General features: G+C 58.7%; 1 protein-coding gene across 2 annotated transcripts in view; it reads left to right on the top strand.

Moving 5' to 3' along the window:
* Positions 1–2476: 2476 nt before the first annotated feature.
* The window catches only part of NLGN2 (neuroligin 2), a 36222-nt gene continuing 24031 nt past the window's right edge, over positions 2477–14667 (top strand). The window contains exons 1-2 of one of the 2 annotated variants that reach the window (XM_063301717.1): positions 2477–2601; positions 13823–13955. In XM_063301717.1, coding sequence (XP_063157787.1) covers positions 13835–13955 — 121 coding nt within the window. In that variant the 5' untranslated portion in view covers positions 2477–2601; positions 13823–13834. Of the gene's footprint in view, positions 2602–13466; positions 13956–14667 lie in introns of those variants that run through there. The other variant, XM_063301715.1, reaches the window with a different exon arrangement.

Below are 14667 nucleotides of genomic sequence, written 5' to 3'. Positions count from 1 at the left end.
TGAAAGAAGAAAGTGCAAAAGCTGGTTTGCAGCTAAACCTCAAAAAAACCAAGATTATGGCAACCAGCTTGATTGATAACTGGCAAATAGAGGGAGAAAATGTAGAAGCAGTGAAAGACTTTGTATTCCTAGGTGCAAAGATTACTGCAGATGCTGACTGCAGTCAGGAAATCAGAAGATGCTTAATCCTTGGAAGAAGAGCAATGACAAATCTCGATAAAATAGTTAAGAGCAGAGACATCACACTGACAACAAAGGCCCGCATAGTTAAAGCAATGGTGTTCCCTGTAGTAACATATGGCTGCGAGAGCTGGACCATAAGGAAGGCTGAGCGAAGGAAGATCGATGCTTTTGAACTGTGGTGTTGGAGGAAAATCCTGAGAGTGCCTTGGACTGCAAGAAGATCCAACCAGTCCATCCTCCAGGAAATAAAGCCAGACTGCTCACTTGAGGGAATGATATTAAAGGCAAAACTGAAATACTTTGGCCACATCATGAGAAGACAGGACACCCTGGAGAAGATGCTGATGCTGGGGAGAGTGGAGGGCAAAAGGAAGAGGGGCCGACCAAGGGCAAGGTGGGTGGATGATATTCTAGAGGTGTCGGACTCGTCCCTGGGGGAGCTGGGGGTGTTGACGACCGACAGGAAGCTCTGGCCTGGACTGGTCCATGGAGTCACGAAGAGTCGGAAGCGACTAAACGAATAAACAACAACAAAAAAGGCATTTCTTGGGATGGCCTCTTGCTGAAGTCTGTCAGCTGGGTTTCGGGGTGGGTGGGGGCTGCAGCAACTTCCGTGGCCTGTTGAGGGAACCTACCACCCGGGAAACATGAATTTGAGAGCAGGGAGCGAGGCTTGCTGCCACCAGGTGGGGGGCTGGGTGACAGAGATTCCAGGTGCCACCCCTGAGGAGATGCCCTGCCAGCCACCAGACCCTGGCACATCCAGCTTCTGAGAGGGCCGGTAGGGCTTTGCCCCAACAAGGATGTGTAAGGGTCTCAGTTGACTGGCCCTTACACACACAGACACACTCACTCACTCACACATATTCAAGGCTTCCTATAGGAGCCCAGGTGCTGGTAAGGTAGAAAACAGGTTGGTTGAGGACTTCAAAAAACAGGTTCAAAGGAGACGCCTCCTCCTGCCAGGGCCTCTGGTCTTCAGCTGTCCAACATCTGGGCCTGCTTGGCTCATGTTCCAAAACCATGACTGCTTTAGCTTCACTGGTTGGGCGAATCCAACTATTCCAGGGTATAGGCCATGATTTGTGGCTTAGTGTTGCATGTGGACAATTATGGCTTATTTAAGAAACCACAATTAAGCAAACGATGTTGTAGTCTGAGATACAAACCCACTTTTCACCTTGGAGGCAGATGGACTTCCCTTGTTTCAGCAGACTGGACGCTTTGGTGCAGCCATCCCCAACCCGGTGTGCTCCAGATGGTTGGGCTACGACTCCCAGAATTCTCCATCCCATCCTGGATTCTAGACGCCAAAGCCCCACATGTTGGGGGTACCAGATCAGGACAGGCACCTATGCCAGTAGTTCCTACCAAGAGGAGGGTGGCCAAATTAGCAGCTGTCCCAATTAGGCACTTGTGTAAACCCCTGTTTCTCAACCTTGGCAGCTTTCAGATGGGTGAACTTCAACTCCCAGAATTCCCCAGCGAGCTGGCTGGGGAATTCTGGGAGTTGGTCCACCCATCTGAAAGCTGCCAAGGTTGAGAAACAGGGGTGTAAACACAGGCTCAGGTGCCAGGTTGAAAAGCTGGTGAGGGCATCGCGACCGGCCATCTCCACCTCGCCCGGCCCCACTTTCTGGTCAACCATCACTCTGCAGCCAGGGACAGTCACCCCTCGTCGCCCTTCGGGAGCGGGACCTTCCCCAGCCGCTTCGGCCACGTCCGGGAGGGGCTCCTTGGCCTCGCGGGGATGCGGGGGCCGCGCCGGAGCCCTTCCTGCCACCGGGGGTGCCCACTCCCGCCTTTCGCGGCCCGAGGCCCCGCGCCGTCCGCCCCCTTGAAAGGCGGCCCCTCCCGCGCTGCCTCCGGCCCTTCCCGGCCGGGCGCCTTGCCCGTGCCGCCCCTCCCCCGCCTCCCGCCGCCGCGTGGCTCCCGCCCCCCGCCCTGACGCGGGCGCTGATGCGGGGTGGTGGGCGAGGCAGGCGGCGGCGGCGGCGGCGAGCGGGCGGGCGAGCGGGCAGGAGCGGCGGCGGCGGCACGGCGGGCGGGGAGGGGCGGAGGGCGGCTGGCTGGAGGGAGCGAGCGAGCGAGCGAGCGCGCGGCGGCGGCGGCGGCGGCGGCGAGGGTGCCCGGTCCAGCCTCCTCCCGCTCCTCCCGTCGCCCGGCCTCCGCGGCGGCCCCGCTTCCCGCAATCCCCCCCCCATGGCCTTCGGCTGACAGCCTCCCCCCGCTCCCGCTCCCGCCCCCTCCCCCCAGGATGCGGGCAGCGCGCGTCGAGGGCGACCGAGGCGGAGAGCCCCGCGCGGCTGCACCCCGAGACCCGGCCGGCGAGCGCGGAGCCCAGCGGCGGCGGCGGCGGCGGCGCGGCGGCAGCTACTTCTCTTCTTCCTCCTCCTCCCGCGGCGGCTGCTGAGGCCGGTAAGGACCGGGCGCGCGGGCGGACGGGCGGCGAGGGCCGAGGGACCCCCGTCTCCCCAGCGCCGGCATCTCGCGGCCGCGCTCCATTTTCCCTGCGCTCCGCTCTCGCCCGCGGATTGCCCCCTTCCTCTCCCCTCCCCCTCCCCGCCAGCCTGCATCCCCTTTGCTGCTCACGGGCTTGGCTCCCCCGCCGCCCGGGCGCCCCTCTCGTGCCCCCCAGCTCCGAAATTCCCATTGGCGCGGAGCCATCGGAGACCCAGGCCCCAGGTGCCCTTTCCACGAGCTCGCCTCGCCCCCACCCCCAACATCAGGGCAGCCTCCGACAGTCCCTCCCCCGTATCCTTCGAAGGAAAATCTCGCCCCCCCCCCCGGGTAGATTTTCCTGCGGGCAGGTGGCTTCTGATGCCTCCCCTTCGCTCCTGCAATGGAGGCTCCCTCTCCCGATGCCCCCCCTTTCCCGCTCACCCCAGCTGCCGGCTTCTCCGTCCATTTTGCTGCACCTCCCGGACACCTGGGCACTGCCCGGCTGGATGCCTCCCTTGCCCAGCTTTGGGCCCACCCACTGCCCCCCAGCCCCTCCTAGTCCTGGGGCCTTTTCCAAGCTGGCCGGCAGGACTGGCTTTGTCCCCCAGTTTGGCTCCCTGGAGGCTGAACGTGGCTTCGGTGGGGGGTGAGGTGCTGACACATACAACACTGCCTGGCAAGCAAGGCACCCCCACCGTGGAGAGGAGTGGCAGCTTGGGGGGCAGAGAGGAGAAGGAGGGTGGGGGGGGGTCGAGGAGAAGAGGGTGGGGGGACACCAGATCAGGGTGGGAGGAGGGAAGAGCAGCTGTGATCAGAGAGATAGACAGCCAGAGCAAGGGCGGGGGCAAAGCTGGTTCTGGAAGGCAGCAGGAGAGGGCTGGCTCTGGAGGGTCTCCTCTGGGCCAAGCCGAAGCAGCAAGGCCAGTGTGCATCAGTTGGGGGCTGATGGGGCCCAAAGAGAGCAGGCAGGAGCATCTCCTGGGGCTTGTGGGGGATGCAGGTGGGGGGTTCTGGATATACCCCCCGCCCCTCTCTAGATGGGGGTCTGCTGTTCCAGGAAAGATAGAGGGTTCTGGGGGTGGGTGCAGCTGGGGGGGAGAGGGGCCCTCTGAAAAGGCAGGCCAAGAAACAGCCCACCTTGGGGTGGGCTGAGCGGTTTCCCCCTCGGCTCCCTCCTGACCCAGTTCAAGGACCACCGTTAAGGAAGGCGGTTGGACTCTGCCCACTGGCATCTCAATGCTCTTGTGGGTGCAGAATCCAAGATCCCATCCTTGACAGTTGGGTGCCAGTGGGCAGAAAGCCCCCGCTGCTCCCCCTCAGAAGGGTTTTCTAGCTTTGGGGGAGGCAGATGAAGAAGTGGGTAGAAGACAGAATGGGGTGTGGAGAAATCCCACCCAGGTCCTTGTCGTAGAAACTAAACTGAGCAACAGAAGAACTTTCTTCAGCCACGGTGCAAGGCATCATGATGATGGCCACCCATTTGCAGCTCCAGAGGCCCTGGACTCAGGGCCATCAGCTCCAACTGTAAATATAAATAAATAATACATAAATGAACACATCCCTCTTCTGCCTCCCTAAGGCTGGAAGACACAAGCATTCAGAGCTGCTTCCAGGGGCCTTACCTGGAAGGGGGGCTCCCCCTGAGTTGAATGGGCAGAGAGCTGCCCCCAAAATCAGGCCCTCTTTCTGCCTTGGGGGTGCAGGGCCCCCAGCTTCCACTATCTCCCTCCGCCCCACAGCCCCCAAGGGAGTCTTACAGCCCATGTCCCAAAATCAGGCTTACAAAAAATCTGGTTTCTTTGCCACCTTGGTAGCTTTATTTTGATGGGGTGAGTGCAGTATGTGGCTCATGATGGTGAGCCCAGCATAGAAATTTAATAGATTAAACAAAGGAAAATGCACACCTAAATAAATATGGCTCAGGGCATGGTGTGAACCCTGAAAGTGGGCTGACTGAGGAAGCAGGCTAAGCACGTTGAGTGAATTCACAGCTGGGCTGGATGGCACCCTCAGGACTTCTGGGTTCCAACCATGCGCACTCCTGCTCAATTTGAGACCCCCCAACTTGATGCCTCCCCCCTCCCCCAGCCAGCCTGTCCTTTGGCCAGGGGATTCTGGGAGTTGTGGCCATAATCCATTTGGCAGCAGCTGATCTAAATTTTTCGGGGGTGGTGGGGTGGGGAGATTGTGGGGGTTGCTCAGGCCCATTAGCCTGCGTCCATGTTGTTTTAAATGGGTTGGTATTTTAGCCATTAAGCTTCAGCCCCTCCCTTACCCATCAGGGCCTTCCCCCAACCCAAGATGTTGAAGACTGAACTGGGGGAACAAACCGGGGAGGGGGGATTTTCATAGCCTGAGTTGCCATCTGGGGGCAACCCCCCCAAAAACTCAAGAGGCAGACCTCACAGTGGAGCAAGGGGAAGGAGAAAGAATAGGGACCAGGCCACCTTTATTCAACCTAGTACCCTTTGCTGGCGAAGCTGATAGGGGCTTATGGCATCTGCAGGTCCCCGGGCCTGGAGGAGGCCTGCCTGTTTTCAGTTTAAGAAAGATAAGATGTTGGAGGCCGTACAAGGGGCCTCTGTCCAGAAGCTGTGCACCCCAGATGCCAAGCGCTTCAGTGGGGAGGGTCTTCGTCTCCCTTGGACTGGGCCCTGGAACCTTTGCTACTGGCTGGAATTTGGGAGGCTGGAAGGCAGCTGCTGGAGAGGACCAGAGTAGGCGGTCTGATGTAGGGTGGCTTTAGGCGAAAGGAGATCTCAGGGCATTGTGTGAGTGAATTCTGGGAGCTGAAGTCCACATGTCGTAAAGTGGCCCAGGTTGAGAAACGCTGGCTTATGTATTCTGGGAAGAGTGGGCCACTCGCTACACCCCGGAAGGGCGCCCGTGCCCAGGGCAGTCTATCTCTGGGACCCAGAGCAGGCTGCTTCTGGCTGGCCCTGTTGGGCTGAGGAGCTGCAGGGGAAAGGCTGGCGTCCCCCCGCTCCCCAAAGCCTGGCCCTTTACTCACTGCGTGCTGTTGCTAAGAGGGGTGCCATTGGGAGGCAGAGAGAGGAGGGGAAGGGCGGAAGGCAGCATTGCCCCCCCTCGTCCCCTCCCGATCTGCCGGGGCTCCAGGTCCCAGAACAGGGGCAAGGGATGCTGGGAGCCGGAGTCCCAGCACATCCGGAGGGGTAATGGGTTGATGGGGCGGGGCGGGGGGCTGTGCCCGCGAAGGGAAGAGAAGGGAAGGGAGGGCGGCTGAGCTTTGTCCCTGGCGCTCCTCCGGGCCTTGTGGGGAGGAAGCCTTTCTGCTCCTTCCCAAAGCTGGGGGGCTGAACGGGAGCCGCACTGCCCCTCTTCTGCCCCTCCGGCCTCCCCCGCAAGCCTTCTGGGGACCTGAGAGGCGGCGTGGGGACCCCCAGCACCGCGAACCGGTCCGGGGGGGGGTCGCCCCAGCTTCCGAGGCAGGAGGAGAAGAGCGGGGGGGGCGGCTTTTTCGGTTGCCCTGAGACGTGCGGGGCGAGACTGCCGTGGCAGCAGCAGAGACCGGGCCTTTGCAGGCAGGGAGGGGGGATGCAGGGGTCCCCCCAGCCCCCCGCCCCCTGTCAGTTCAGCTGGTCCCTCCTCCCCAGCGCCGGCCCCTGCCCCTGCCTTCCCGCCCCGCGACGGGGAGGGTGCTGCGTGGTAGCACCTGGGGGGCCGGCGAGTGCTTGCGGGGGAGGCGCGGGCGGGGGTCTCGGGTGGGTCCTGGCCTTTTTGCAAGGGAGGGGGCTCCGCGCGCCCCTCGGTGGCTGGGCAACACCGGCCCCCCGTCTCTCGACCGCCTTTCCTTTGACGTCCCTTCGTGCGTCGGTACGTGTGTGTGTGTGTGTGTGTGTGTGTGGCGCGTGTTCACGCGCCCGCCCGACGTGTGTGTCCCTGCAGTGTGCTTCTGTGTGGCGGCCGGGAGCGGGAAGGGGCAGCTTCCCCCGATCGGCAGCCGGTGTCCGCCCCGGTGGGGGAAAATCCGTGGCGGTCCCAATCGGGGAGCTTAATTCGCCCGGGAGGAGGAGGCCTCTGGCCGCGACCGAGGGAGGGGAGGGGGAAGCCGCCCCTCCCGCTGCATTTTGGCAGATGGGCAGGAATAGTTGGCGCGGTCCGCTTCGGGCTTACCTCGACGCTTCATCTCAGTCACTTCAGTAATACCTATTTATCTGATTTAATGGAGCAGCCACTGTTCCCTTCCTTCCTGTCCCAAACCCTCTTACAGCACCCTTTCCCATCCTTCTGCTGCCTCTGGGTGTCTTACCACATCCATCATCCCCAGCAGGGTGCGGGGGCAGGCAAAGAGGCAACTCAGCCCAGCCCACTTGGAGGGCACCAGGTTGGAGATCGTGGATCCAGTCCCAACCCAGGCCCTTGCCTTCCCCAACCTGGTGCCCTCCTGGTGGTCTGGACTTCACCTAGCCTCCTCCTTTAGGCGCACCAGATCTTCTCCAGGCCACGTTCTCCCCCAGGACTGGAACTGTCCCCCTTCTCCTCCCTCCCATTGTCTCCCAGTGGGCACCAGTGGAGCTTCTTCCCTGCAGAAGGGGGCCTCCTTCCCCGGCCAGTCCCCTCCCACCCACGTTTCTCCAGCAGGCCCACGAGGATCAGGTGGAAGATGAGGGATCCGGGCCTCCTCTGGCCTCCTCTTGCCCGCCGGCCTCTCTGGCCCTCTGCCCACTTCAGAGCTCGTGGCTCCCTGGGCCTGGCTGGCATCCAGCAAAGCTTTTTCTATTGAGGATTCTGCTTCCGGCTCTGGGCCCCCTCCTCCCTCTCTGCCAGCTGCACGGAGAGGCAGCCAGGCGCCTGGAAATCCCCCTCCCCAGAAGGCCAGGAGCCAGAGGCAAGAAGCCCCAGGGCAGGAGAACACCCTGCCCCTGCACTGTCTGCTCTCCCCTCTTCTGATCAAAGGGACAGGTCTTGCCTGGTTCACACAACACGCTTTCCTGGGTCAGGCACTAACTTGCAGATTGACCATGGCTGGTCATGCTGTGGATTCGCTTCTTGTGTGGGTTCAGCCCATCAGGTGACTGCAGAGTTCAAAGTATTGTATAAACCAGTTTCTCACCAGGGCATCTTTAAGATGCGTGGACTTCAACTCCCAGAAGTATCCAGCCAGCATGGCTGGCTGGGGAATTCTGGGAGTTGAAGTCCACGCATCTTAAAGACACCCAGGTTGAGAAACACTGATGTAAAACACAAAAAGGATGAATTAAGGACTAGTTGAGTGTCCTCTCTGGACCCCTGACCCCTTGGACTTCGGTGGCATGGCAGGAGGAGAAGGCTTGCCCAGCTTGGTCTCATCCTGCCAAGCCTCATCCACCCATGGGAAGGCAACTGAGATTGTACACATCATACCATCATGGCGCATGATGACATCATGAGGGGTGATGTCATTGTGACTTCTCTGCGCACACCTGTTCCCTTCTTCCTGTCCTTTGCAGAAACCTATTTTATTTGTTGGGGATTTAAATACACATCTAGGATCTGTAACACCGGAACACTCTCCGGTTGGGTTGCGGGGCGGAGTGGGTGCATTGGTGCCAAGGAATCCCAAATCAAGCCCCCTTCTATCCCAGAGTTTCCAAGTGGTGGCACCAGCTTTGCCCGTCCTCAGACCCTCTCTGGGTTCCCTTTTATGCAGCTTAGCGCATCCTGTGAACCTCGGTGTTGTGGTTCATAAACCATGCTTTAGGGCTTTGTGGGTTATGCAAACCCAAAACTATGCTTTCTGAGTAAACAATGGCTTTGAACAAAGTGCAAAACAGGGCCCCTGATTTTCAGTCAACCTTGGAAGACAAAAACGAAAACAAAATGGCAAGCCAGCTATGCTTTCCAGCAGCTGGCCAGTAAAATATTGGGATGCCTTTTGCAGGGAAAAGTGGTTAGCTGTGATCTGTCCTTTCCAAGCAGTAGCATCAGTCCCATCCCCCAAGAATAGGGCAGTCCGTCGAAAGAAGTGTTCTCCTCCTCCCCACCCCCACCCCCAAGTTGGTGGCTCTTAAAAAATTTATGTCTTCTTCCTGGCCAGTCTCCAGAACAAAGCTACCCATAAAGGTAGCAGCTGGTCACCAGTGACTGTGGAAATCTCTGTAAATGCTGCACTTAGGCATGGGAAGGTGCCAAATTATTTGTCCATCGAGCTCTTAGCTGTGCTGGCTGGGAGTCCAGCTTCGGTGAGGAGGTGGGTGCTGTGGGTGGCTGTTCTCGCCCAGCCCTCCGCACCTCCCCAGAGCCTAGAGCCCTTGCCTGGGGCTTTTCCCCTAAAAGGCAGGCCCCACTGCGGAGGGAGGGGGCGGTCCCTCTGCATGCAGGTCCCGCTGCGCTCCTGGCCTTTCCCACTGGGAGGTTCCCCCGCTTGGGATGGTGGTGTGGGGGCCATGTTAGTTCGTAGAGGGACTGTTTGCATCTGCTCCTGGGGAGCCCTTAGAAGAAGCCTGATTCTGCCCCCCTGCAATTAGTTGATGGCTGCAAGGACAGCCCTCTGCCCCACGGCCACTTTGCAGGGCCCAGTGAAGAGGCGTGACTGGATCTGGGTCCAGCAAGGGCCATCGCCTAAAGCAACGTTTCTCAGCCTGGGCAACTTTAAGATTTGTGGACTTCAGTTCCCAGAATTCTCCAGCTAGCCAGCATGATTTAGGATTTCATAGATTGCACATATCCAGCTGCGGCCTCTGGAAGAGGGTAGGTGTGTGTGTGCAAATATGAAAGCCTTTCAGCACGGTTGGGTTTAACCCCCAAACTGGCGGAAAGCGACTGGATTGGTGCTCCTGTGGCCACCAAATTCAGCCATGTCACGCCTGTGTGAGGGAAGGATCCCTTTCTCTGGATTCAGGCATTGACCCATACACCGATGAAGTTTGCTGGGCTCAGCTATAAAACCCTGTATGAATGCAGCTGCTCTATTGGTCACTGACCTGGCTAAGGGGGTTGTGTGACCCAGCCTGTGTTGCCATTCATACATTAAATGGGGGCATGGGGTCAGATAGACTGCTGTTGAAACACCATTAATCCAGATAAATGGCCTGTGCCACAGTGTCCTGGATTTTTCTGGGTCTTAAGCAGCGTTTCTCAACCTAGGCAGCTTTCAGATGGGTGGACTTCAACTCCCAGAATTCCTCAGCCAGCATGCTGGCTGGGGAATTCTGGGAGTTGAAGTCCACACACCTTAAAGTATGCTGGCTGGGGAATTTTGGGAGATGAAGTCCACACACCTTAAAGTATTCTGGCTGGGGAAGTCTGGGAGTTGAAATCCACATGTCTTAAAGCATGCTGGTTGGGGAATTCTGGGAGATGAAGTCCACACACCTTAAAGTATGCTGGCTGGGGAATTTTGGGAGATGAAGTCCACACACCTTAAAGTATGCTGGCTGGGGAATTCTGGGAGTTGAAGTCCACATGTCTTAAAGCATGCTGGCTGGGGAATTCTGGGAGATGAAGTCCACACATCTTAAAGTTACTGAGGTTGCGAAATGCTTGTCTAAAGGGACAATTGACCAGGGAGATTAACTCGTCCTAAAAGAGAGGCAGAGTCCTAGAGAGGCCCCTTGAAACACTCCATCTTATTTGTTTCTTTAGTTTGACTCTGGCCCTCACCCTCTGGCCAGATGGGGGATTCCTAAGATTGGGGTGTGGGTCAGCCCTTGACTTTGTCTGAGGTGGCACTGACCCTGATTATGTTATTGCAGATTAATTACGTGGGGAAGGACATGGCATCCTCTGGGGCTCCACTGAAGCAGGCTAGAGGACCACGCTGAGTGGCCTTGATTGAGTGTGTGATGCTGGGGAACAGGGCTGGGAGAGTTGGCCAGGGAGTGGCACACTTGGCCAGCCGTGGGATGCCAATGCAGCCAGTATCCCCAGGCTCTGTGCGGCCAGACCCGCAGCAGTGCTGCCAACAGAATTGCATAAAGGAAGAGAAAACCACAATGTCTCAGCCATTGTGGAGGGGTGACTTTCTAGGATGCTGTTCAGGAGTTGCCCCTGATGCCCAGCGGTGTTTCAGGAGGCCTTGCTCGAGGGGAAAATTACTCCTGCATGTTCAGAGGCGCTGTGCTTTGCTTCGGCGCTGACAGCATTGGGAGATGTCATTACTTCATTGCACGAAGGATGCAAATTCCATCCTTCCTGTTATTTGTGCAATGATGTCACGAATGTGGGTGACATCACTTCCCCCACCCCTGCAGACTCCCACAGCTCGGCGGGAGCCACAGCTGGCCCCTGGAAGCTGGGAAGGGCCCCCTCAAGTGTCCTGAGGCACATTCATCACTTGTTTCTTCTGTTTGTCATGATTCAGAGATGCAGATCCTGCAACGGACAGCCTTTTCCAGGCTGGTTCCTAACTGAGAAATAAGCTTTTCCACGCAGCTGGGGGAGTGTAAAGCAGGATTTCTCACCCATCTTCAAGTTGCCAAGTTTGAGAAACCCTGCTGTAGGGTTAGAACAAAGACCTTCTGCCTTGGTGCAAAAGCACATTCCCTGTCTTGCTAAACCACAACTCCCAGCGATCCCTGCCAGCCTAGCTGATCCAAGGGATGCTGGGAGTTGTGGTTTAGAAAGCAGGCCAGGTTTTAAGTCAACAGACAGTCTGCTGTGTTCTTCCATCCCATAGTTTTGGCCCTGCTGGCTGGGGATTGAAATCTTGCACGCCTCTTGCAAAATCCTTAGCGGGGTTCCTACGACTTGCAAGGCTCAGTGGGGAGAGAGCAGGGCACTTTGTGGCTCTGGGCATGGGGAGAACCAGCCTTGGGCTTGGTGTGTTGGTTGAGCAAGGCCATCCCAGCAGGACAGGAGAGGCTGGTGTGGGTATTGCACAGGAAATGAGCACGGCTGTTGCGTTGGTTAAGCTGGGTTGAGCATTTGCCACATGGTTGGTGTCTGACGGAGGCTGAACCGAGGGCAAATATCCAACCTCCATCGCCCCGGGCCAGCTTGGATGACCATGGATGATGTGTGTGTTAGTCCAGCTCACGGACAGTGCCCTCCGGGGGAACACTCCGTGGGACAAGCGATGCCTAACCAACAGCAGCCCACTGAAGCAAATCTTTTGGCTCGATGGGTTCCCCACTTCCCTCCTCGGTGCAAGTTGCCTTCTTACTCGCCCCTTCTCTCCTTCCACCCTTGGCAGCTTCCCTCCCTCTCTAGGGCTCCTCTTAATTTTGCTGCATCCAGCCATCCAGCCTGCTCACCCGGGCACCCCGTGCCTCTTCCTTCTCTCCTTTGCTCTGTCCTCCCATTAAGGCCCAGGTGTGGGGTGCGCCCACTTTGCTGCCTGCCGATCCGTTTCTCCGGCCATCCGTGCGTTATTTGGAGGGAGTTGGGTTCTGGCATCCCCTTCCAGCCCCTCTCCCTGGGCCTTTGGATTCTCCCAGACGCAATTTTGTACTAATTACATGTTCCTGCTTCTAATTGCCACATTGTGAATGATAAACAAAAAACTCCAATTTTATTTAATTAAAGACCTGGTAGAATCCACCAGGGAGAATTGTACGGTAAAAGACTCGGGAGCCGGAGAGAACGGCACAGCCCTCTGCAGAGTAGGTCCTCCTGGGATACGGATGCGACTCAGGCCCCCATGTCTTCATGGGCCCGGGTTATCCAGGTAGAGTTAGCATGGATCGCATCCCTATTGTTTCCCTGAGGCTGGGGTGGCGGTGCTGGGCGGACAGCGGTCCCTGGATGAGGCCCAGGAGTGGGAGACCATGGGCCAGGTGCCCTATGGGGTAGCCCTTGCCAGCAGTGGCCCACTTGGTCTTGGACACCTTAATTGTCCTTCCAGACCAGGGGAGCCAAAGGTAGCTTGGTGGGAAGAGGTGGAGCTTGGAACATCTCATAATCCAAGGGAGCCCAGCCCAGTCTCCTGAGCCATGGGGGAAGAAGCCACTTGGGCATCTTCAGGTAGCCACGCTGTCTCCTGGCATGCGGTGGAGATCGGTGCAGAGGCTCCCCGACTGAGCCCCTTTCAGAACGCACCCTTCCCAGGCACAGGATGAGTTACGGGCTGGCTCTGGATTGGGGACCCCTGAGCTCTCTTCTCCTTCTTGTGCGGGATCTTCCGCACCCAAGGAACTTGCTTGTTCCTGGAAACAGCCCTGGGCCTCCTCCTGGTGGGGGCTGGGGGCTTTGGTTAACAACGAATCTGCCCCGAGGCTTCCTGCCCTGCTCGGTGGCCCCAGAGGGGCTTCCCCTGGGTTCCTCACGGAAACGTGGCCCTTGGCTGCTCTCCCTGAAACTAGGTCTGTTTGCGATCCAGCATCTTGGGGGAAGCTCAGCACGAGACCTCGGCCTGCACATTAAGCCATGATACCGTTTGGGCATCACGGTTTATGTCATCTGAGTTCCATTAGGCAGGGTTAGGGCTCGGAGGCTTGTGGGGGGGGTGCAGATTTGTCTCCTGGGGAAAGGGAGCCCCCTTGGCGGAGCAGTCCCCAAGATGGAGAAGGGCTCCTTCTCCTTCTCAGGGCGCCGTGCCCGCCCTGCCCCTGCCCCTGCCTGCTGCCCACCCTCCTCCACCTCTGGTTGACTCACGCCTTCTCTCTTCCCATCTCCGAACCTCTAGGTGCCTCCCTCAGGCCTCGCTGGAGGTTGTGCTGCTCCGGAGCCACAATGGAACGCAACAGATGTCCTCTCTCTGCCAGAAAACTTTCCTGGGTCACCTGCTAAGACCGCTGGGTCTCCTAAACTTCTGGGCTCGGGCTGCAGCCTCTCCGGGTTATTTCCTCCTCCTCCTCCTCCTCCTTCTCCTTTTCCTCTACTGCTGCTGCTGCTGCTGCTACTGCTGCTCAGGTCGGCCGCCTCTGTCTCTCTCTCTCCCCCCTCGCGAAGGACACGCTCTGGCCCGGCTCCCTCTCCGGCCACCATGTTTCTCTCGCCCCTGAGCCTCGTCCTGCGGGCGTTGAATGTCCGGGCGGGCTCCGCCCTCCTCTTCTGGCTCCTGGGGCTGGCCCTCCGCTCGTCACCCCTCTCGGGGCAGAAGCCTGAGGACAAGTACCCTGTGGTGCCCACCAACTACGGGAAGCTGCGCGGCGTCAAGAAAGGCCTGAACAACGAGATCCTCGGCCCCGTGGTCCAGTACCTGGGCATCCCGTACGCCACGCCGCCCGTGGGGGAGCGACGCTTCCAGCCGCCCGAGGCCCCCGCTTCCTGGTCCGAGGTGCGCAATGCCACAGCTTTTGCTCCTGTCTGTCCCCAGAACATCCACGGCATGCTTCCAGGGATTATGCTCCCGGTCTGGTTCACCGACAATCTGGAGATTGTGGCCGGCTACGTTCAGAATCAAAGCGAAGACTGTCTCTACCTCAACATCTATGTCCCCATGGAGGACGGTAAGCACGGAGGGGGAAGCAGGGAGGGGGGCAGACACGGTGGTGCCGGTGGTCTTACACCCCCTCTCTGTCCCTCCTGGCCTCCCCAGGGGGTCTTCCCTGCCAAAGCCTCTCAGAGGGGGCAGTTCTTCCTCCCCTCCAAATTCTTCCGGCCCCCTGCCCATACTCCAGCTCAGCGTGCTAACCTCCCCCCTCCCCCCTCCATCCGACCGCACTGCCTAACACATGCCCACCACCCTTTCTGGGGGCGGCAGGAGCTTTCAGCACCCCTTTCCTTGGGGGGTCCCTCTGCAGGGGTGTCAGGGGCAGCTGCTGGCCTCGAAGGGCGGTGGTTCTTGCTGCTTTGGCTCCCCGGGTGGGGCAGGAAAAGGCAGCTGTCTGTCCTGGAAGGCGTGGTTGGTGGCCCTTGCCGTGAGAATCTGCAGAAGCATAGCCTTGCCGCCCTTCTGGGAAGTTTTGGTCCATCTGGTACCCCCCCTCCTTTCTCTGAGCCACGACCCACGTGCATTTTGATTGTTACTCGTGATAACATTTGTACACTGAGCCTTTACACACGTCTGCTGACTCCTCCCATTGGGAGGCTCCCCTTAGCTGCCGCTTCCTCCTGATCCAGGTTCCTGGTTTTTCCCAGCCAGGGTTGCCCCACGGTTGTGGGACAGGGGTGGGAGGGAGGTTCCCAGCCCCTCTCGTTAGGTGCAAAGCAAATGCCTTT

The sequence above is a fragment of the Candoia aspera genome, chromosome 4, assembly GCF_035149785.1.
Source record: "Candoia aspera isolate rCanAsp1 chromosome 4, rCanAsp1.hap2, whole genome shotgun sequence".
Classification (NCBI taxonomy): Eukaryota; Metazoa; Chordata; class Lepidosauria; order Squamata; family Boidae; genus Candoia; species Candoia aspera.
This window is presented reverse-complemented; position numbering and strand designations above follow the sequence as displayed.